We start from the raw sequence: 22,323 nt of genomic DNA, 5'->3' as shown, positions 1-22,323 counted from the left end.
TTATATCATAATATGCTGCAACAGAAATACAATTGGCCATCTTAATACTGTCTATGTATCAGTGTCCAAAAAGTTACAAAAAATATTATTTGGATTCTCAACATTTTTTACATTTTAATTATCCCCATCATGGCCCTCTGAAAGAAAAGAAGACCCAATTGTGACCTTTTAAAATACTGTATTGTGGATTTTCATGATTTATAGGCTAAAATCATGAAGAGTAAAACAAAAAAATCTCCCTAAAACTTTTCATGTGTCACTCATCTATAAATGTTAAATGAAACCAGCATGAACACAAAAAGAATGTTTTAACCTAATTTCCACTGCGCATTGCATCCGTAACATTCACTGTATGCAGTGATTTTCATTACTTAAATTGAAAACTATAAAATATATTTTAGTGTTATCTTAGTCACAGCATCCAATAATCTGTTAGTATTCTGATTAATATATATATTTGGTTCAGTATTTCTTGTTAGAAAACCATCTGATCTGGTGTACATTACTAAAAGATAAAGACAAAATAGTATTAAAGAACATCACGTTCAGCACAAAGAAAGTGGATTTTCATATTCATAATGTAATACTGATGTGTTTTTGATGTGGTCAGAATGAAACCTCATTAAGTTCCTATTTACCAACTTTATATTGCAGAAATCTGTATTCATATTGACATCCAAGTTTTATATTTCTTGTTGAAAAGTCAAATTATATTGGTTATGATTCAATTGCTAGTAAAAGGGAAATATTATATCATTTTCATGGGCAGTTAAATGCATTTAGAAACAAATCTCTGCATTTCTTTAACAGCTCAGATCAAGAGGAATTCTGTCAAAGGAGGTAGCTGGTAAACACGTCTCTCTTTTCCTTCTTCGACAGGCTGCTGTTTCATAACGTACTACACCCGCAAATCAGCCTTAGAAGCACAGAACGCTCTGCACAACATGAAGATCCTGCCGGGGGTGAGTGACCTCTGGTCTGCTCTTTTACTGGTTGGTAAAAACAGCCTGTGATCAGCTGCAGCTCTGGCTTCAGTTTGTGGAATGAACAGACATAAACAAATGATTCCTACAGGAACTGATTCAAACTCTTGTTCCAGTTCAAAAAACTCCAAATCCAAATTTGATTCAGATAGATGATACATCGAGGCTGTGAACTGCAATATCTCCTACTAGTAACTGGTTATATAATGTCTTTAAATGGAGCAGGCTTTTTCTTTTTAAGTTTGTAATTTTTAGTTATTAAAATTAGGTGAAATTCTCCTGCTGTACTAGATTTTCTAAATGTTTATTGATGTTGAATAACCACCGACTTGCCAACACACAAGCGTCAAGTAAAACGCTCTTATTCACCAAAGAGAGCACATACTTAGTTTGACTTGAAATTATCAGTAAGGATTTCATTTAATAAAACATTTTTTTTAAGGGTGTTTTTTAAAGATATGTTGAGGCTGACTGCAATATATCGAGGTGTATTCATTAATTCATTAACGTGTTAGAAGATTATACATACCTCCAATAGAAAGCAATCCTACACGTAAATGACTATTTGCTTTTTAGATAACACTAAAAGATTGGTGAATAACTTTGAAACCAAAGTGACAATTAAAATAATTTATTAAACAAAAACAATCATTTGCAGTGTCCAAAGTCTACTGTTGTAGTTGTGTTAAATGTGTGTTTTAAGTAAAAAGTATCATGGCATGTGCTTTTTAGTTTTTTTCATACTTATAATGTGGTCTGTGTGTTCAGATGCACCACCCAATTCAAATGAAGCCAGCTGACAGTGAGAAGAACAATGGTAAGTACTTTAGATTTAAGACCCTGCTCTGTATGAAATTGCTCTTTCTATACATTTTAATTTCCACTTTATTCAAAGAGGGGTCACATGAGCTGTAACCTGTTTCCCATGACTGGAAAGAAATGATATGGGGGGGGGGGGATTATCTGAAACGCTTTGTTTCCATGGACAAGAGGGAAAGTTGCTAAGTCCATATTCTCCTTGGAGTTGGTAGTTTTATAGTTGACAGTCACCGTAATAACGATCCAATTTGGTTATCTGTCCATACGAATGTCTGTACTCACATGGTTAATGTTAATAGCGTATTGTTCTGTGTGCATATGTGTGGTTTCATTACAAAAACAAACGGCATCCACTAGTGGTCCTACATGAATACCACATTATTTTCAGCTTTTATCCCTTTTCCATGTAAACGGACATCGTTTTCAAAGCGTTGCCGTGTGAACGCAACACTTTTCTGAAATGAAAACACCAGAACGATTCACTTGAAATTAGGGATGGGTCCAATCCAGTATCTGTGTCGGGTTCCGATACCAACGTAATTCACAGATATGAAATTTCCGATCCAACCTGCAGAGATTTCCGATCCATGAAGCCTCGTCTGCTTTACTCTGCTGAAATGACTCTACAAGTGTTTCCCTGCAGGCTGCTCTGCTCGCTGGCTGCAAAATGTGGAAAGGATTTCTTGAATGGAGGCGGGTCTCAATGAGACGTGGAGTAATGGAGTCAGGAAATCCATTACACAGTTTGCAGCCAGTGAGCAGGCCAGCGTAGCAGTGCTGTGGCTATCCAACTTTTCATGACAACATGTTCGCTGTTTGGCCGTATTTATGCTGCAGCAGTGTGCAATGTTTGCAAAGCTGTGGTACAGCGAGGCAGCCTCTCTGCAGCCAGGCGTCACCGTTTTAAAATGCCAGCTCGCCGAGGAGTACGGTGCTGACCGTGGCATCATCATCATGAATTTGGAAAAAATCTATACATTTATTTACTCTTTACGTTATCCAAGCAGTGTTTAATCGGTTAATCTTGCCATCCACACTTAAATTAGCCCTAGACTAACTGATGGAAGGCAGTATTATTTATCAACATGCACAATATACATCTCATAAAAACTTAGTGAACTATGTAATAATAGCAAGTAATTGACCTATACTTCAATCCCTTCAACCTTTGATTCATACATCCATCCTTACTTCCTCCAGCTCATATTGAAGTGGAAAATACCCTCACCATATAATTTGTCAATTGTGATTTACTATATGATATTCTCCTTAACTTTACTATATGATGATAAGTGTTGTGAGATTGTAGTAAAATACGTATTCTGGTGTTTTGCTTTACAGCTGTGGAGGACCGGAAGTTATTTATTGGAATGATTTCCAAGAAATGTAACGAAAATGACATCCGACTGATGTTCTCTCCATACGGGCAGATAGAGGAGTGTCGGATACTTCGAGGTCCTGACGGACTCAGCCGAGGTAATTCAGCTTCTAATGTGCCTCCAGTTCTGTTCCTAAACACCCCCAAGATGCCTGACTGTGAGTGAAGGCTGTTTTATGCTTGATGCGCCCGCAAGTTCCGCACGGCTTTGTGCGGCCGAATTCATTTCAGCCGCCACGCCCCTCTGTGTGGCCCTGTTCACACGGACATCACCGCTCCGTGCGCCTCCAAATATTTCTGACTACATGGACGGAGATGTATGGGGGAAAAATGGCGGCGCTGAAGAGGAGGAGGACTGAAGACTTGGTTATAAAGACACAAAAAGCATAAAGCTTCACATCCACACTAAAAAACGCAAGATTTGACTCATAAATGCTAATTTGCTTCAGTGTCAGACTTCAACAGAGGGAAAATGTAATTCGAAACAATAGTTGCATGCTCCTGTCCGCTCTCCACTTGCAGGATCACCTGCTGGTGTTGAAGAGAAGAAGTGTACTTCTTCTGCTCTAATATAATACTGTGGTGGAAGTGTGTTTGTAATGCGCTGCCCCCTGCAGTTTGAGAGTGGGAGCCATGTGTAGTATAAATGCCGCACACGTTCTCTTGTGCGGCAAGAGATGATTCCACGCGTTTAAGTTCTACACTTCACGCCCGTGCGTCAAGTATGAAACAGCCTTGAGAGTCAGTTAGTCATGAATATACCGTAATTTCCAGACTATAAGCCACGACTTTTTTCACATGCTTTGAACCCTATGGCTTAAACAATGGCACGGCTAATTTATGGATTTTTACGGGTTAAGGAGCTACATGCCAGCAATTCATGGGTGATGCGTTCAGGTGCATCATGTAACTCCTATCTTTTTTTTTTCTTCTTAAATACGGTGGGTGTGGATTTCATTGAGTGGCGCTCAATAGTCTGGAAATTACGGTAGTCTGATTCTACTGATTAAGGTTGGGTTTTATTCATTTTTATTTTATGTAGTAGTAGTCATGGATTATAACTTATAGATATAGTCAGAAAGAAAGCAATCAAAGTGTGGTATTGATAAATACATTAATAATATATTGTCGTTACAAAATATTGATCATTTTGGGGTAATTTACAGATTCTTTGAGAGCAAATGTTCAAAATGAATTTACAAGGAACCAAACTTTTCAAGGGCATTTTGGATGATTTGATGATGGCATTTAAAGATAATCATGTATGTGTATACATTTTAGTGTGTAGGTTAGGTGCAGGTCGAAGTTTTCTCTTTATCACTAATCTGAATGACTAAAGACTTAAAAGATATTAAAAGTAAGTTATTCAAAGGAGCCCAGCTTATATGGAGGTTTCTAAAATCTATTGTTAAACTCATGAAGCTCTGCTTGTTTTAAAAATCCAAGTTTAATATATTATTTAAGCTCTATGTACAGGGTAACTTAAAGATGATCTTGCATGGAACAGTTGCTGCATCTTTTATTCTGTAGTGAGAGAAATTTAATCAAATCAAACTTCATTTATCCATCAGAAGCGGTCCAAGGTAGAAGAAACGGTGAACCAGGGTCAGGTTCATTGGTGGAGGCGGTTTGACCAAACAGATTGTAGATCAAACTGCTGTAGAAGTTAATTCTTTATCCGATTTAAATTTGAATATACAGCGGCAACATTTGAGCTATATAGCCCAGTAGATGGAGCTTTGGTAGATAACAAAGTACATTAACCCAGTGAAAATGCAGCAAGTGTGCCATTAGAGTGAAATACTCGAGTAGTGTACTAGAAAATTGAATTACACTTCAGTTACACATCTATTGTGAGTGATTTTTACATACAAATGCATAAGTGCTGAGAGATAATGGCAAACTAGTTGAAATTTAATTTCACGTGAAGTTGAAAACCTGCCTCATCTGTCTCTCTTTCAGGTTGTGCTTTTGTAACATTCACAGCGAGGCAAATGGCTCAGTCGGCCATCAAGTCCATGCACCAGTCTCAGACCATGGAGGTGAAGTTCACACTCAGAACACGAGCTTGAGTTTGATTATTATTCCAGGGCCATTTATCTGTTTTTGCACAGATTTTCCATTTTAAACAACTGAAACCATTCAACTTCAGTTCGAGATGAGTGCATCACAGACCGAGAGTGTGTGACTTGTGTGTGTTCAGGGCTGTTCGTCCCCCATCGTGGTGAAGTTTGCGGACACTCAGAAGGACAAGGAGCAGAAGCGCATGGCCCAGCAGCTGCAACAGCAGATGCAGCAGCTCAGTGCAGCGTCCATGTGGGGAAATCTGACTGGACTCAACAGCCTGGGCCCTCAGTACCTCGCAGTGAGTGCCTGTGTGTGCGTGCGTGCGTGCGTGCGTGCGTGCGTGCGATTTATAGGCCATGTGTGTTCAGCCACAATCCCAGAGTGAGCCCCCCGACCAAACTGTGTCACTTCTCTAACATTACTTGTCACTTTCATCTTCCTCCTGACTCTAGCTCTACTTACAGTTACTGCAGCAGTCAGCCTCCACGGGGAACGCACTCAACAACCTGCACCCTGTGTCAGGTACACACACACACACATTTTTTTATTTTATTTTTCATTTGATTAGTCATTAAGTAATAACCAACCTGAAAGGATGTCTTTGCAGAGACACAGCTCTGCTGTACATGCACACATGTATAACATATAGTCAGTCATACAATTTTACTTATAGTCATGGACTCCCCCCAAAAAAGTGAATAGAAATCAGTGAATTATTTCAAATTCTCAGACAGCAACGTGTACTATATTGTAGTCATCGACTGCACTGTTCATCAACATTTAGACCAGGGGAGTCAACCTCTGGTCCTGGAGGAACTCCGTCCTGCATGCTTTAGACATCTCTCTGCTTCAGCGTGTCTAAATCTAATGTTCATGTCGTCAAGCTTGTATAAAAGCCGAATAACGAGCCCATTTGATGCAATCCGGTGTGTTGCACCTGTGAGGGACTTAAAACGGGCAGGACGCCGGCCCTCTGGGACCAGGATTGGACACCCCTATATATAGACTATTATGCTTTTTGTAATCGCCACTGAAATATGTGACCATTTATTACAAAATGTAAATAAAAGATATATGTTGAGTTAAGGATATTTGATAGAAAATTACTTGCATTTTATCGTTATTATATAATAATGACTTACAAGGCTCAATAATTCTAAACAAATCATATTCAACCACTAATCATTGGGTAACTTTTGCTTTACAAAAGTCTCAATTGATCAGTAGGAAAAAATAATGATCGTGTCAGACTTGTGTAGGTTTGGACCAATGCTGATAAACCACAAACACTGGCTTTCATACACAGTTTCCTGGACTTCTACTCAATTTAACTGTCTTAAACTGGACTGTCTTCAACAGGTCTAAATGCAATGCAGAACCTGGCTGCTTTAGCGGCAGCAGCAACTGCCACACAGGCCACACCTTCAGGCTCCAGTGCCATGACCACCTCCAGCAGCCCTCTGAGTGCACTAGCAAGCTCAGGTGAGAAAAACAGGCTCAATACTGGACAGTGTCGTTGTAAAGGTACACAGTGATATATGGAGGTGTGTGACAGATCAGATCCCGAAGTTTCTCTCTGTTGACCGTCTGTGCAGCAACTCAAATTATCTACATGGACACCAAGAGCAACTATTCATCGAACATTAATTCTCCAGTTTTAACTATTGTGTTGTCTATTTTGAATCATCTTATCATAAACGTCAAAGTTGGTCAATCAAAAAGTGGAAAAAAAAAAAAAAAAAAAAAGCTCTAAAAACCTGCATTTGCCACAATTCTGAGCTGAGAGTATATGCAGATAACTTTATAAGTGCACAGATATGCACAACACACAAGAATAACCTCTCATATTGCTATCTGCAAAAAAGCCAAAAACTTCAGGTTTTTTAACCACATGTGTCTGTGTCATCATATCTGCCATCATGGAAGCACAAAGCTCCTCTGTTGTTAGTGCAGTGATTGGAGAATAAAGCCAAACAACAGCAGCTCATTTACACTTTGGTCTACAACAAATGCATGTAAGCTGCCTTATTTATGACAATACATGAACGACTATCTTGGATGGTTTGATGATCACAAAGAACACAAAGACCAAATATCTCCTCTGCTGACGGAGTTTATTTAAGTGACCAGTTTCAAAAATGATCATGAAAGTGGTTCACTGTCCGCTACTGGAAGGCTTCATAGCTGTGGACCGTCCAGGTGGAATTTCACTAAAAAATGAGCTTTAGATGATCGTGTTCTCGTGTAATCTTCCTTCTACCAGTGACACTCGGTGTTAATCCCTCATCAGGCTCCTCCCCCACCTCCAGCAGTAACTCCTCAGTGAACCCCATGGCGTCTCTGGGGGCGCTGCAGTCGCTGGCTGCCAGTGCTGGAGCTGGACTCAACATGGGCTCCCTGGCAGGTAAAAACTCCAAAACACCAGGCTCCTCCCACATCCTGCACTCAGTCAATCCCCTCTTCAGATTACTGAAGCATGGCTCAGTTTTATGTAATCTGACATTGTGAACTTCTGGTTACAAGCGGTCTGTCTTATTCTTATTGACCAGAACAAAATTCCTGTGTAGCTTTTTTAATACTTTCCTGCTTTACTTTTACACAATTGGTCATGATTTATAGATTAAGCTATAGAGGTGCATACCGTCTGTGTCCACTAGATGTCACTGTAAGCTGCTACAGGACCACAGAAAAAAAAAAGAACATTTCTACTGGCATGCGAAGAAAAATGTGTAAAATAGAAAAAGCTTCACTGCAGAATTGAAACAAAAAAATTATCTGGAGTAAGAAACTTTTGTCATTATGCAAAAATAGAAATTCTGCTTCTGTTTGTCATGGTTATTGTGTAGTCTTTGCATATTATAGTTAAGTGAAACGCGTGTGGAATGAGATTGGGTTTCTCTAAAACGTTACTATATGACTAGATTTGGCTTCTTTTTTTTCTAAGCTGGTGTTTTCTGGAATACTCTTGATGGATTATTGTAAAGTGAAAGAAATACTGAACGTATAAATGCATCTTATACCAGTGTGACATACCTATATCTATTTCTCAGATATGATTAAGTTTAAAGTGGGCAAAATTGACAACAAAACACAGAATTTAATTGCTCCTGCTTTGTCATTTATTTCTTTATTTTTTTAAACAAAAATGGTTCCAACCACATCTCTGAAAATTAACTAATATAAATGTGACTCTGGTGTTTTTGCTTCATAATTTCTTACACGCAATCTGCTAATACATTTGGACCGATCAGTGATGGTACCAGGGGTCATGGAGGGTCGAGTCTTTCCCAGACCCTCAATCTATGTCCCCGCACATCATGAATGATTTCTCACTGATGCAGGCATGGCAGCACTGAACGGCAGCCTCGGCTCTGGGGGTCTTTCTAACGGCTCAGGAAACACAATGGAGGCGCTGAGCCAGGCGTACTCGGGCATCCAGCAGTACGCTGCGGCTGCGCTCCCCAGCCTGTATAACCAAAGCCTGCTGTCCCAGCAGAACGTCTCCGCTGCAGGCAGCCAGAAAGAAGGTGGGTCCTCCAGACGGCGGCTGTCTGTCAGCACTAATGTAGGAAGTAGGATGTTGGGAGGAAAGCCTCAGGGTCAAGTTTAATACTTGTATTGTATATTGTTGCTGCTCATGGCACTGCTCCATCAAACATTAGTTGTTAAAAATGTGTTATAGATTAGCTGAATTAGTAGTTAACAATCCTTAATCAGTATTTATTGAGCAGAGGGCTGTACTACGCAGCGGGATTAACATACCCAGGATATCTCTCCGTTACCTTGGTTAACTTACCCAGATATGCGCGATCCCGATAAGCATTAACTCAAAGCAGGTTATCAACTTGGTAGTTCAACCCAGAGTTTTCAAACTTTGATCAGTGTGTGAGCACATGCAATGGGTGGGACTTGGGGTTTCTGACCAATCGCAAACATGGAGGAACCCTGAAGAGCAGCTTATGTAACGGGGGAGCAGACGAAAAAAATATGAAGGATTCAAACACATCAACCAGGCTAAAAGCAAGACTGTTGCCGCAGTCAAAGGCAGGTAGGAATGCTGACAGAATATTGCTGACTCTGTTAATGTATATCTTCATGAGATTATATTGTATTAAGTCATCGGACAACTGGCAGCACTCTAATCACTCAATTTCACTTTATAATGGTACAAGCGCTTCAGGCAGAGTTTCCTCACCGCGCTTCATTTAGTTGATATTTTCCATAGAGTTGTTTTGTGGCTCCGCCCCCCGTGCGTTTTGTGTTGGAATATTAATTCCGTGACGTCAAGAGTAGTTGTTCATTCCAGAAATTAATGTTTCTGCAGTTATGTCATTAACCTCATTAATAACGTAGTGAAGCTAAACAGACTTGGGGACAAGTCGAGAACAAGAACAAAAGCATTCTTCAGAGCTCAGTGACGAGGCTTTATTTTATTATGTCAAAAGGATTGCATCTCTCCCCTTTGAATCCACACACCAATCAGGATCTTGTTTGAAAATGACCTATACAATCCAAGAGATCCGATTGGTCAGGAGGCGAAGTTTATATACTAGTTGATCTCTTATCCAGAACATAACCTCCTCCCGAGCAGGTGAGCCGTTCAGCGTAAGTTACCGCGGTGATTTACCAGGTAAGAAGGGAACCAGCGTCGCAGTACGTAAAACCAGAGTTAATCTTGAAGTTACCTCGATAATAGAAAATCCCGCTGCATGGTATAGGCCTCAGGTGTGTTGTGTGTTTTATCCTCACTCTCTGCTAAGGATTCTGTCTTGTTTTAAATCTGCTGCAACAGCCAGCAACAGACGCAGTACCGGTAAGATTTCACCACCTTCTCTCTAACGCGGCCTCGGACCATTTCAACACCAAAGGCTCCGACAGAAAGCTTCTGCTCGCCTCTTTTATACCATCAGTCCTTTCAGAGGATCTCATCACTGCTCTGAACCCCCCACCTTTTTGTGACCAAAAATGGGCACGATTTAAAAAAAATGTGCAAATTATTAAATCCCTATTTATAAATATTGTTTTGACATAGACTATCAATTTCAACTTGATATCAGTCTGATTTTATCTGGTCACACATTGCTATGTTAATAAACCCAGATGAAAATTATTCAAAATGGTTTGGAAAATAAGGAACACATTAAGTCATGCAAACATACCTACATGTTTGTATACATTCAGTGGATTTACATGAATTTCCTTCAGACTTGTATTCCTAACATGTCACCACTGATGATGTTTGTCATGCTTACTTTTTTTAACCAGAACTCTGAGACTGTTTATGATTAGTCGAAAATGTTAAAACTTCCCCATTACAACAGTCCAATCAAAGGCAATATTCACCAGCATGGCACACATTTGTCATACCTTTAATTTCATGATTCCCTGTATAGAGACCACACACACTTCTGATTACATTGTGTTGACCTGTCCTAACCCAGGCCTTAATGACAACATCCACAACCATTAAACTAATGATAATGTCTTTAAATAATGACCAACAACGACATGAGAGGATGAACTAATTTAACTCTAATGCACACACGTCATTGCAGGAACGTCACATTTAAATTCCTTTTCTGCAGACTTACTCTAAACTCGGCGTTCACTACTATTGGCCTAACCTTAACCGTGACTCTTACCATATCACAATCGGGTCAATCAAACATTTTGTCCTTGCTAAAATGTAAACATTTTGTGAACACACACATAATAAAAAAAGAAAACAACAACCTCTAAGCATGCTTGCATTGCACACATTAGAATTATGGATTGTGTGAACCAATCACATTCTTTACTGTCTAACATGAACTCCTATAACATGTGACTAGCGTGCCACACAGAGTTTACTGAGCTACATCTAGCTGGTTAATAGAACTGAAGCACTATCATCAGATATTAGAAGACTTTTTTTTGTTGTTATTAAAAGATTAAAGACCACGGCCATAGCCGGATGCTCAAACAAAGATTTAATAATGTGACCAGTATTTTTGATAATTGGATGTGTAAAAGATTCATCTCAAAGCCTTTATGTTGCTGACATCACAGTCAAAATGGACTTGTGCTTTTTATATTTGATTAATTTCTTAACAGTGGATATTTGTATTATTTGCCAATAACTAAAGAGGAAATGATTTGCACACCATTGCATTCTGACATTGGTTCATTCTGTATCTCCAGGTTGTACGTGTAGAGTTGAAATGATTTTCTCATCATTTTCCTCAGTTTTCATATTTTTCAGAATCCCAACTTTTTAGGATCTTTGCTGTAAAACTTGTCGGTTTCTCAGTTTGTTTGCAGGATCGTCTGAACACATTCGTCTATTCGCAGGTCCCGAAGGCGCAAACCTGTTCATTTACCATCTGCCGCAGGAGTTTGGAGACCAGGACCTGCTCCAGATGTTCATGCCCTTTGGAAATGTTATTTCTGCTAAAGTCTTCATCGACAAGCAGACGAACCTCAGCAAGTGCTTTGGTAAGTGTGTCATAACTCTGTAAAACTACATTCTTACTTGTTTATGCTGGGAAGTTTTATAAAATTACACATTGGAATAGGAGAGTGCACAGTGTTTTGAACAGTCCTGCTGAATTTGTGTGTGATTGTGTGCGTTTCCTGTCCAGGCTTCGTGAGCTATGACAACCCAGTGTCATCGCAGGCGGCCATCCAGTCCATGAATGGTTTCCAGATCGGTATGAAAAGACTGAAGGTGCAGCTGAAGCGCTCAAAGAACGACAGCAAGCCGTACTGAGGGCACTGCCGGGCTCCAGACTTAGTTAGGCAGGGTGCTGTTCTGGTAAGTGGAGCATCCACACTGGCTCAGACTGGTGCACTCTGTCTGTGCATTAGTGATCTGCTGCTCAGCCTCTCCTCAGCGTTTTCACTTGTCGAGGCGCAAACACATACAGCGCTCAACGCTACCTGCAGGAGTTTTTGAGACTAGACTGGATTCCTCTCCTCCGACCCCCTGTTGTTTTGTGGTTTACGCACTTTGTTTTTCTTTTGACAAGCGACTGGTGTATTTTGATTTCAGTTAACATGGTGTCAGTTTGCTGTGGTAGATGATTCACATTTGAGTCGTTTGTTTCGATACGTTGCACATTGACCAGTGGGTGCCAAATCTGTTCTTACTTCTTCACTTCCCCCGGAGTAGCTCCGAGGTGTGTGTGTGTGTGTGTGTGTGTGTGTGTGTGTGTGTGTGTGTGTGTGTGTGTGTGTGTGTGTGTGTGTGTGTGTGTGTGTGTGTGTGTGTGTGTGTGTGTGTGTGTGTGTGTGTGTGTGTGTGTGTGTGTGTGTGTGTGTGTGTGTGTGTGTGTGTGTGTGTGTGTGTGTGTGTGTGTGTGTGTGTGTGTGTGTGTGTGTGTGTGTGTGTGTGTGTGTGTGTGTGTGTGTGTGTGTGTGTGTGTGTGTGTGTGTGTGTGTGTGTGTGTGTGTGTGTGTGTGTGTGTGTGTGTGTGTGTGTGTGTGTGTGTGTGTGTGTGTGTGTGTGTGTGTGTGTGTGTGTGTGTGTGTGTGTGTGTGTGTGTGTGTGTGTGTGTGTGTGTGTGTGTGTGTGTGTGACCTCCATTCATTGTAACAGTGGAGAAAGAAGCTGCCTGGGTCTCTGTTAGTTACCCCTACACGCCCCCCACCCCCTCCCCTCATGACATCACATGCTCGGTGATGTCTGACTGCTCGTGCACGGCTCTCACTAATGAAGCGGGTGATTTCTCATCAGGTTTGTGTAGTTTTTTCACATATTAGCGTTGTGACGTGTTTTTCGCCGTCAGTGTTTCCTCGCTTTGTTTTCATTGGTGGAATAATTTGAGCCAGACCGAGTGTGAACACAGAGCTTTAGCGGCAGGTCAAAGGTCAGCTGTCATTAGCGCAATACGGTGAACGGAGGCTCGCAGCTTTCTGAAATCAGGTATATATTTTTTTTTTTTTTAAGTCATCACACACTCCTGCTAGCTGACAGTTAATCGGCAGACGGCTGCACCTCCACGTCTCGACTATCAGAGAATTTATATCACGACTAACCTGGACCTGCACAAGCTTCCAGGATCCTGTTTTTATATTTAGAGCTAGGAAAGCAAGACAGATGTTGAGTTGTATATTCAAACTATTATGCCTTTTCTATTTTTATATAGGTTTTATACTTCCCCTGTGTGTCGGGGAGCTATTTATTGCCTAAATTATTTATCTGAATTGAAATTACTTTAAAAGACTTCTGGTGTGTCGTCTTCCTGCCTGTTCAGTGTTGGTTTCTTTATGTGATGTGTACAATCTGTCAGTGTGGCATGAACTGTGTATGTACAAACCTTCTGAACCTTTTTATTTTGTAAAATGCAATAAAAACAAGAATCAGGAATTGGTTTAATCTTTCGAACCTTTTTAATCTTTGTGCTTCAAAGACTAAGCTCTTTGGGTTTGTTCAAGCCTGCAGTTTGTTTTCATGTCGTTTGAATTCTTGTTCACAAAAACTAAGGTTGCGTTCCTGCTGCTTGACCAGCAGATTGAATAAAAGACTATTTTAAAACAGTAAACTCACAACTCAATTCTCAACTGCTCTTGTAATGATTAAAAAAAACAGCTGCTATCTAACTACTAACTGAAACAACGTAGCAGTGTTACTGTTTTTACAAATCACTAAACCAAACACCTTCGACAAAATGGAAGGACTGTTGCATCTTGTGCCTTATGTTCTTAAAGTACGAAAAAGTGCTAAATTGCTTCTTTTTTTCTTTCTTAATATTTTCGCAAACTTCAAATTTGAACAAACCTCAGTCAGATTTAAAAATATTTCAACTCGTTCTTAATAACTGATTTTCCTGCCTGCGACACAGCGAGTGGTGGAAAACACCCATTAGAGACGTATTTAAGATTTGTCTTCAGTAGCAAAGTCAGCAAAAATTTAAGTTTACCCAAGTTGAAAGTCAGAAAACCACCTCAACATGAATGAACCTTCACAATTTAGAAAAATTGATAAACGTGGTGTCCTTTGTTTGGTAAATTCTTCCGTTTTTGTTTTTTTTCCCTGCAAGTTTCCAGCACTTTTCCGTTCATCATCTGGTTGTCTATAATTTTAATAGTTGACAGATGTGAAGAGTCGAGTTTAAAATGGACTATTCTTATTTATCTTGTAAAGTTTAATTAAAATGGGGTTGATCTGTAGTTTTATCCATCAATCTGCCCTTGTAATGTGTTTCAGGCATCAAATCCTTTAATCGTTTACATTCTCACAAGATGAAAGAAAATCGTTTTGTCGACTAAAAACCAAATGTGATTCTTGTTTTCACTGCTCTTTACAAAGCATCCGGACTTTACAGAAACAGTGTTTGTTGGATCCATCGGTTACAGAATCTCCTGTCATGTGTGTCTTCAAATAAATGACTTGATTTTCCACAAACGCAGCTCATTCTCCCCGTGGACTCTCAGTGGTTTCCCTCCGGTGAATGAAAAGACCAGGGAGGATGTTTAGTTGTAGATCTGTGGGCTGGGACGGCCCAGAAACTTCTTCACTGTGTGAAAAATGAACAACCGTGATGATACGGACCAGATTTCCTTTTTTTTTTTTACTTTTGTTTTCTGTTTGTACCTAAAAACATAAAGTATGACATAAAATATTGAATCACCAGAACATGTATAAAGGAAGCACAAGAAATTGTTACAGCAAGATTTTTATTCTCGGTTTTTACATCTATAATTTGTAACAAGCCATGTAAAGTGGAAAATGTGTCGTTAGAATAGTTCACTTTTTTATTTTTTTAATTCTTTCCAGAGACAAATACGACCGATGTAGAACTTCAATTACTAACAGAATGAATCAAGTAAAAATTGCAATAAAATTAAAAATATAGGAAAATAAAAATGCAATCACGTATTCAAACTAACAAACTGCTAAAAATTGCAGTATTTATAATTAAAAAAAGCTTACAAGATGGATATTTGCAAAGTACAAATGATGCAATAAGGAAAAATACAAAGAAAATACATAATGAAATTATGTGCATATAATTTCATTTCTATGGTTCCATTAATGATTTTTCTAGTGTACAATTGAACTCTAATGTTCCGTTTATGTGACAATGTTTCAAGTGAAAATGCATCTTTTTTGTGTTTTTGTTCCGGTAAAGTTTCGTGATTACACATCGTTTTGAAAGCGATGTCCAGTTACACAGAAATGGCAGAGACACTGAAAATGATGTAGTTGGCATGCCAGGCCACTAGTTGGTGTTGTTGTAATGAAACCACACGTACATGCAGCAGAGAACAATACACTCCAAACATTAACAATGGGAGGTCACGGACATTTGTATGGACAGACGACCAAGTTGGTAGTTTTACAGTTGAGTCAACTTAATAACAATCCAAGTCCCAGGAGAACATGGACTGGGAGTCATAATACTCATTGTTCTCATTTTCCATCTACTGAGCATGTGCAGAATAAGGAGTTACTACAGTAGTAATGGGCTTTAGCAGTGTTTCAGAAAAGGTGCAGTTTACATGGAGCTGGTCTCTTTAATTTTTCTATCTCTACATTAAATTCTGCTGGGGAGATTTTTGTTTTTGGAGACACTTTTTTTTTTTTTTTTTTGCCTTGTCAGTCAGTGTCGTAATGAAGGATTTTTTCTGTGGTCATACAGTGGTATCTAGTGGTCACTGGTGGTATATTTTGAATACAAGTTGGTCTTTGATATTGGTCGCAGCAAAAAATGAACCAAAAAAGTGAGTTATCGTCCAGAAAATAAAATGGCGATGGATTCCCCTCTGACCCAGAGAAATGGGTCCTCATCCAATATGGCCACCATGTTGATCGCCAATAATCAGCAGCAGATAAGGTGACATCCACTTATTCTGCCGTATCCAGCTTGACGTAAGAGTCAGATAAATCCTACATGATCGTTAAAATATTTTATAGTTCAGTTGTGTTTTATCTGATTTAGGACTACATATGAAAGAGGTCTTTAGAAAATATTCACGTGTCCCACATGAGCAAAAACGGCAGATTTAAGTTGCTCATGCTGGTGTGAAAATAGTCAAACTGCAAGAAGCTTGTAAGGGAACCAGTGAAATCTCAAAGGGCGTCGTTGAATTGTCTCTTTAAGCAAGTCACATGTAAGAATTACAATAATCTTTTTTTTTTCTCTCTTTGATTTATACTCCGGTGATATTACAGTCCTGAAAACAAGGTAATTTCATGTCTACAGGTAACATTATAGCTGATCTGAATGTATGAGTCGGTGAAAAAACTGCTGTTTATGCCAACTATTTTTGGTTTGTCATTATTTCTCCTCCACAACGACAAAAAACTATGCAAATTCCCAAGCTCGAAGGGAACTTAAACGCACCATCAGTGAAACTCCACAGAGTGTAAAGTGATGACTGCAGAGGCCAGGCGAGCTGCGACTACGCTGCTCTTCCTCAGTGCTGATCGCCCATAACTGGTGTAATAATATGTTGTGATTCTGTACAGTTAAAAACTGAGCTCATCATTTTTACAATGTCCCCTCACAACTGTTTTGGTTTCTCTTAAAATTGTATTTTAAAACACACTTTTAAAAAGTACATTATCTGTTTTTAAGCTTTAGAATTGATGAACCGCTCAATAGCTGCAAGTTTACATATGACCAGTTTTTACTACATTACTAGTAAAATATTTAAATAAATTATATTTTCTTATGAATGTTGTAGTTGTTTCTCACAATAAAACCGCAGAGGTGATCGGCTAAGTCGGAAGAAAGAAGAAGCTCAAATTAGATTCAACTAGAAACTTCATTGTCATTGTTGGTTGGTTTTTACAATAAAATTGTCAGTGAAACAGTGAAAATAGACTAAACAGGTATGAAAAGAGATAAAATTCTGGAATACCCAAAGAATTATTAAAAACATGCACATACATACATGTTCAAATACACACAATTTGGCCCAGATCAGTTTATCACTATTGTATACATAAAATACTTCAATGAGTAAAGATGACATAACATTTAAAACATCTTTTTTTTTTCCACACTTCTGCACTGATTATTTTTTGCTATTTTAAATTTGAAAAAAATATATATTTTTTTTGACCTTGGCTTTTGTCCATACAGCTTTAATGCCAATGATGATTATTACAGTGGCACTTTTTAGCCTCCATACGGGATCACAGACTGTCCTACATGTGCTGTGTCAGTTCTGCATGTGTCTCACCTGATTGTTGTAGAGAGTAGCACACTTACACACACACACACTCTCTCACTCGATCACTGTGTGTCTCTCTGTTCTTTCTCCTGTCTTGTGCCCCATTCGCTGTTTTTAACCCCAGTTTGTCTCCCTGTTGTCCTTTTTGTTTTTTCTAGATCTCTTCCTGTTTGCCCTAGCATGTTGATGTGGCGTCACAGTTCATCGTCCAGTCCTTGTCCTCTGCGCTTCTCTGATGCTTCCAGTTTCACATTTGACCTTGTGTTTGGGGAGGTTTTTTTGTTTTTCCTGTTTCCTCATACGTCCTGTGTGTGTTCCCGACACGGGCCCTAGAAAGACTGCCACTGAACATGTTTCCATAGTTTAATAAAAAAAGAAAATCAATAAAATACTCCAAGCAAAAAAGGAAAGTCTATTTTTCTAGAGCTCGCTGATGTAACCACTCCAGTTTTTTTTTTTTTTTTTTGCCTTGTGAGTTTGGTTTTGTTTTCATTGGCGGAGTGGTGCAGCAGCCCTTCCAGCGCCCCCTTCCTCAGAGTTTCTTCTTTTGTGGTGGACAAAGTGATCTTCAGATATGATTTTGTGTGGGTGCTGCTGTGTGTGTGTGTGTGTCGAGGGAGTTAAATGCAGTTTAATCAAGTTAGTTTGTCTGTAAAAAAAAAAAAAAAAAACTAAAGCTCAGAAAATGTTCTCCTTTGGAAGAAAATTTCACTCAGTTTATTATCATCTTTTTTTTTTTTTGACTTTAGGGAATCAGTGGACAGCCTTTTGTTACTTTATTTGGCATGCATACTTTTTTTTTTATATATATCTGCACTGAAATTCTTGGCAAAATGTGATATTATAGTTTGTGTTAAGTTCAAATTGATAAATAAACTTGTGCCAAGCGTTTTGCACAATCAGTATTTTCCTTTTTCTTTAAACTCACTTTGGGAGGAACTAATTGAACTACTCATGTAAAGTAAAGGTGGCCTGTTAATTTTTTATTTAGAGATTCCTGACTCCTATTTACTATTCAACTATCTGTTCATGGAGGATTTACAGCGACAATCGTCACATGCAGCAGAGTGTAGTTTAGATGTTTTCCTTATTTTTAGCACTTCATTAATCTACATGTTGACTTTCTGTCATTTTTTCTATTATTAATGTTCATTTAAATTGTCATTTTTGTCCCAGATGATTTTTTTCTCTCCACACACTAAGCACAGTTTTATCTGTGAATCCATTCCTTAATTACTCAGATGTTTGTAACTTGGTTAAAACCTCTGCGTTGGTCTTCGTTGTCTCGCTGTGAACTGACGTGCTCCAACACAGTGACCACATGGGAAGAAATGCACACAAAAACGATTCATAACATAATTCAGACACCTTCAAAACCCTTTTTTTTTTATTCTTGATTAAATTGACATGACAAACTCTTACAAATACTAAATCAGATTGAAGTAATTCAAATTAACCTCACCAAAAAAAATGCAAAAAATATACAAGAACCATAGAGACCAAAGTAAAACTAGTTGAAACTAAAACAGCTAAAACCCTTACTAGTGGTTAAAAAACACTCAATTGGTGAACATGGCAAAGAGAAGTACAACTTTTTAAAATGGTAAAACATGTGAAATATGAGGATCTTCAAAAGAGTGGCTAAATAAGGTCAAACGAATAAAATTGTTAAAGCCAAAGTTTGAAAATATAAAAACTCACTGAAGTGGCTATTAAAGATGTTCACTAGTCAAAATGGCTAAAATCATTTATTTGGTTCTGAAATTACTAAAACAGCTCAAAATGATTAAAAGGTCTTTAAGGTAAATTTCCAACAAGGCTAACATGTATTTAACAGCTTAAATAGCTTAATTATAGCTCAAAGCAGACAAATACATTAAAACAGCTAAAATAGCTCAAATTATTAAAATGTCTTAATTTCCTAAAATGGAAGAGAGAAGAAATGTTGAAAAAGCTAAAATGGCTCCAAATGTTAAAAAAAAGGGTATAAAAGTGAAACTGCTCACAAGGGGAAACATATTTAATATGTATAAATGGCTAAATTAGGTAAAAACACATGGCTAAGGGAAGTAGTATTTAAATAATATCAGCAGTTATAATTTGTGAGTTTGAGAAATTCAGTTTGTTTACATCTTTGATGGAAATAGCAAAACCATATTTACAAGCGTTAAAGTGTTTGTAGGTTAACTTCAAACTTGTTTTTCAGACAAAACGTCTCATTCTCTCTCAAGTTCAGCTGATGCCACGCAAATTATTCTGCTTCCTGTCTTTATACTGGTGCTGCAAAAACAAAACAAAACCCGAAATTTTAACTTCTTTTACCATTAATAACCTGAAATAGTAGCTCCTGATCATAACTGCATGACTACCACAAAGCAGCCCAAAATGCTGATGCTCCTTCCACCGTACAGATTCAGGCTTCAGGTTTATTGTCATTCAGACAGGTTACAACTTATTCTACTTACTGTTAAAGTTTTCATACATAGCCAAATAAATACAAACACACGTCCCTATGAAGAATCCAGTGTGTCCAGAAATTGTCAAACCGTCTTCATAAAACATTTAATAATCCTATTAATTGATTTGTTGGTTTGGTCCATGAAAACTTCTTATAAGATGTTCAGGCAATGAGAAAACGATATAAACCTGAGTACTCCATACCTGAGGGGGCGCAGCATCAGCTGCACTGCCCCACTATAACACTCAAAATGACTGATTTATGATTGAAAAACAAACAAAAATAACGCATACAATCACCTCGGACAACTCAATACTGTATGTATGTCTGCGTCATACTTTTTCCTTGCTACTTTCAGTCTTTCTCTTTGTAAAAATGCTGAATGTGAGATTTTGTTTTCCATTCTCCGCATTGACATCAGGTTGATCATGAGCAACTTTAAAACAAGAACTCTGTTTAACCACGAAAGCGCAATATATATATATATATATATATATCACAAAGTTGTGACATATGACATGTCAGCGCATGAACGAGACTGAACAGTGATAACTTAAGTTTATTGTTATAAATTCTCATCTAAATCAATTTTCATAAATTAAGAGAAAGCACTGTTATTTGGAAGAACACGTCTCAAACGCACAAAGATGATGTCATCTATTAAAGTATTTATTTCAAATCATATAATATTCAACAAGTTGGAATCAATGACTGCTGTTGATGATGCATTAAAAAATCCTGTAGCTTTCATTTAGTCTGCCGGAGGCGTCTTTTTCTAAACAATGTGATCGGCCTTTTATCCACATTATCTGTGAGCGCGAGTAAAAGTTACAGTTCCTTACACATGGAAATGTGTTTTGTTCAAACACTTTTTCTTGCTGATTTTGGTCACATTTTGTCATCAGTCGTCAGTGTGACATTAGTTTACAGATAACAAGACAATAACCGTCTATTCTGCTGCTTCCATTGAAACTATAGATTTGATGAGTTGTTGTTTTTGCCACAAAGCTCAGTACTTAACCTGATGCATCATCAACACACAACAATTAACCTCAACATGAAAACCAGTGAGAGCCGTACCTGGGAAAAAGAAGAGCAAGCATCAATCGGGACATTGGTGAAGACGATCTGCTGATGAAATCTGAGCGTCTCTAACGCAGGAGGTCTCCTCCTGGTGTGACAGGGTGAGTATTCATCAGAGGAGGAACAAGAAGAGTATTATAAACACACAGAGCAAAAGCCTGCCTTCTGTGAGCCCACGTCATGGGTAATGTATAGAAGTAGGAACTCTGCTTTAAGAAGAAAAAGGAGGTAAAAGTGTTTCTTGTTAAAATGATTGCAAGTGAGGAATGTCAATATGAAACAATCAGAAAATGGTGCTTCTAAGAAGTTTTTTTGGGGGGGGATTAGATATACATTGTGATAGTATATTAAAATAATTCAAATGTCTTGGAAGTAAGAAGTACATTTTTTTGCCAAATAAATCCACAAGATTCAAAAAAGAAATGCATCATGTTTTATTTTTAGAAAAGACTTTTTGATTTTAATAATGAATTTCCCCAAGGGGATTATAAAAGTTATTTTTCTTTCTTTAGCTCAATCTTTCTTACTTTCTTTTTCTCTCCCTCTGTGTCCTCCTTTCTTTGACAGATTTGAACCGAAACTGGCTTGAAATAGCATTTGAACCAAATTTAGAATATAATAATTGGACTAAAAACAACTGCATGACACTTAAGTACTGTTTAAATCAGTGAAACTGTATAAACCAGGGACCAGAACTGACTCACAGGCTACTTGTGAGTTGAACTCAATTATGATGTCTAGTGCAAAACTATGTAATTGACTTCCACATTACATGTTACCAAACTGATCATTTTCCAAAAATGTATCAAAAATGTGTTTATTTTAAATTCAATTCATTCAAAAAGATCAAGAGAGATATTCAGAAAATGATCAGATACGTGTTTGTCCACAGTCCATCAATCTCAATTTTTGAGAAGGAGCCGAGGGCCTAAAGGTTTTAGGATAGATGTGGTCTGTGTGCTGGCGGTTTGAGACAACAGGAGGAAACAAAGCTCCTGACAGTCCTTTCTTCAGGAAAAATTAAAAGAAAAAACATTTCTTCTGACGTCTGGATGAGTTTGTATGATCCAGCTGTAACAGCATCTGATGACAGTGAGTTCTTGTTCCTGCTTGTTTAGTTTCGATAATAAACTGTTTCCTAACTTAGAAAGTTGTTGTGTTTTGTGTCATGGAAGAAAAAAAGACTTTTTGTCATACAGCATAATTCATTCACCCATAAAACCTTTTAATGTCAACTTTAAATCCAGGGAATACTTACTTAAGGGACTAAGGGACTCTTAACACACTGGCACACGCACATTGTGTATTTAAAACATTGTAACATGATCAAAATATGGAATTGAAAAGGTTGAAACGTGCTAAATAAATAGAGT

At 38.2% G+C, this 22,323-nt stretch overlaps 1 protein-coding gene across 12 annotated transcripts in view; it reads left to right on the top strand.

Annotated features, from left to right (window-relative positions):
• Nucleotides 1-18,393, top strand: part of celf1 (cugbp, Elav-like family member 1) — a 39,804-nt gene extending 21,411 nt beyond the window's left edge. For 3 of the 12 annotated variants that reach the window (XM_080458309.1, XM_080458304.1, XM_080458310.1), the window contains 12 exons: nt 880-962; nt 1,752-1,800; nt 3,144-3,278; nt 5,143-5,222; nt 5,384-5,545; nt 5,712-5,769; nt 6,607-6,729; nt 7,511-7,651; nt 8,589-8,774; nt 11,578-11,721; nt 11,868-12,040; nt 17,568-18,393. In XM_080458309.1, coding sequence (XP_080314435.1) covers nt 880-962; nt 1,752-1,800; nt 3,144-3,278; nt 5,143-5,222; nt 5,384-5,545; nt 5,712-5,769; nt 6,607-6,729; nt 7,511-7,651; nt 8,589-8,774; nt 11,578-11,721; nt 11,868-11,995 — 1,289 coding nt within the window. In that variant the 3' untranslated portion in view covers nt 11,996-12,040; nt 17,568-18,393. Of the gene's footprint in view, nt 1-879; nt 963-1,751; nt 1,801-3,143; nt 3,279-5,142; nt 5,223-5,383; nt 5,546-5,699; nt 5,770-6,606; nt 6,730-7,510; nt 7,652-8,588; nt 8,775-10,039; nt 10,061-11,577; nt 11,722-11,867; nt 12,041-17,567 lie in introns of all 12 variants that reach the window. The other 9 variants (XM_080458303.1, XM_080458302.1, XM_080458312.1 and 6 more) reach the window with 7 other exon arrangements.
• The last annotated feature ends 3,930 nt before the right edge of the window (nt 18,394-22,323 follow it).

This window comes from Lipophrys pholis, assembly GCF_963383615.2.
Source record: "Lipophrys pholis genome assembly, chromosome: 2".
Taxonomy (NCBI): domain Eukaryota; kingdom Metazoa; phylum Chordata; class Actinopteri; order Blenniiformes; family Blenniidae; genus Lipophrys; species Lipophrys pholis.
Note: the sequence above shows the minus strand (reverse complement) of the source record. Positions and strands in the feature narration are given on the sequence as shown.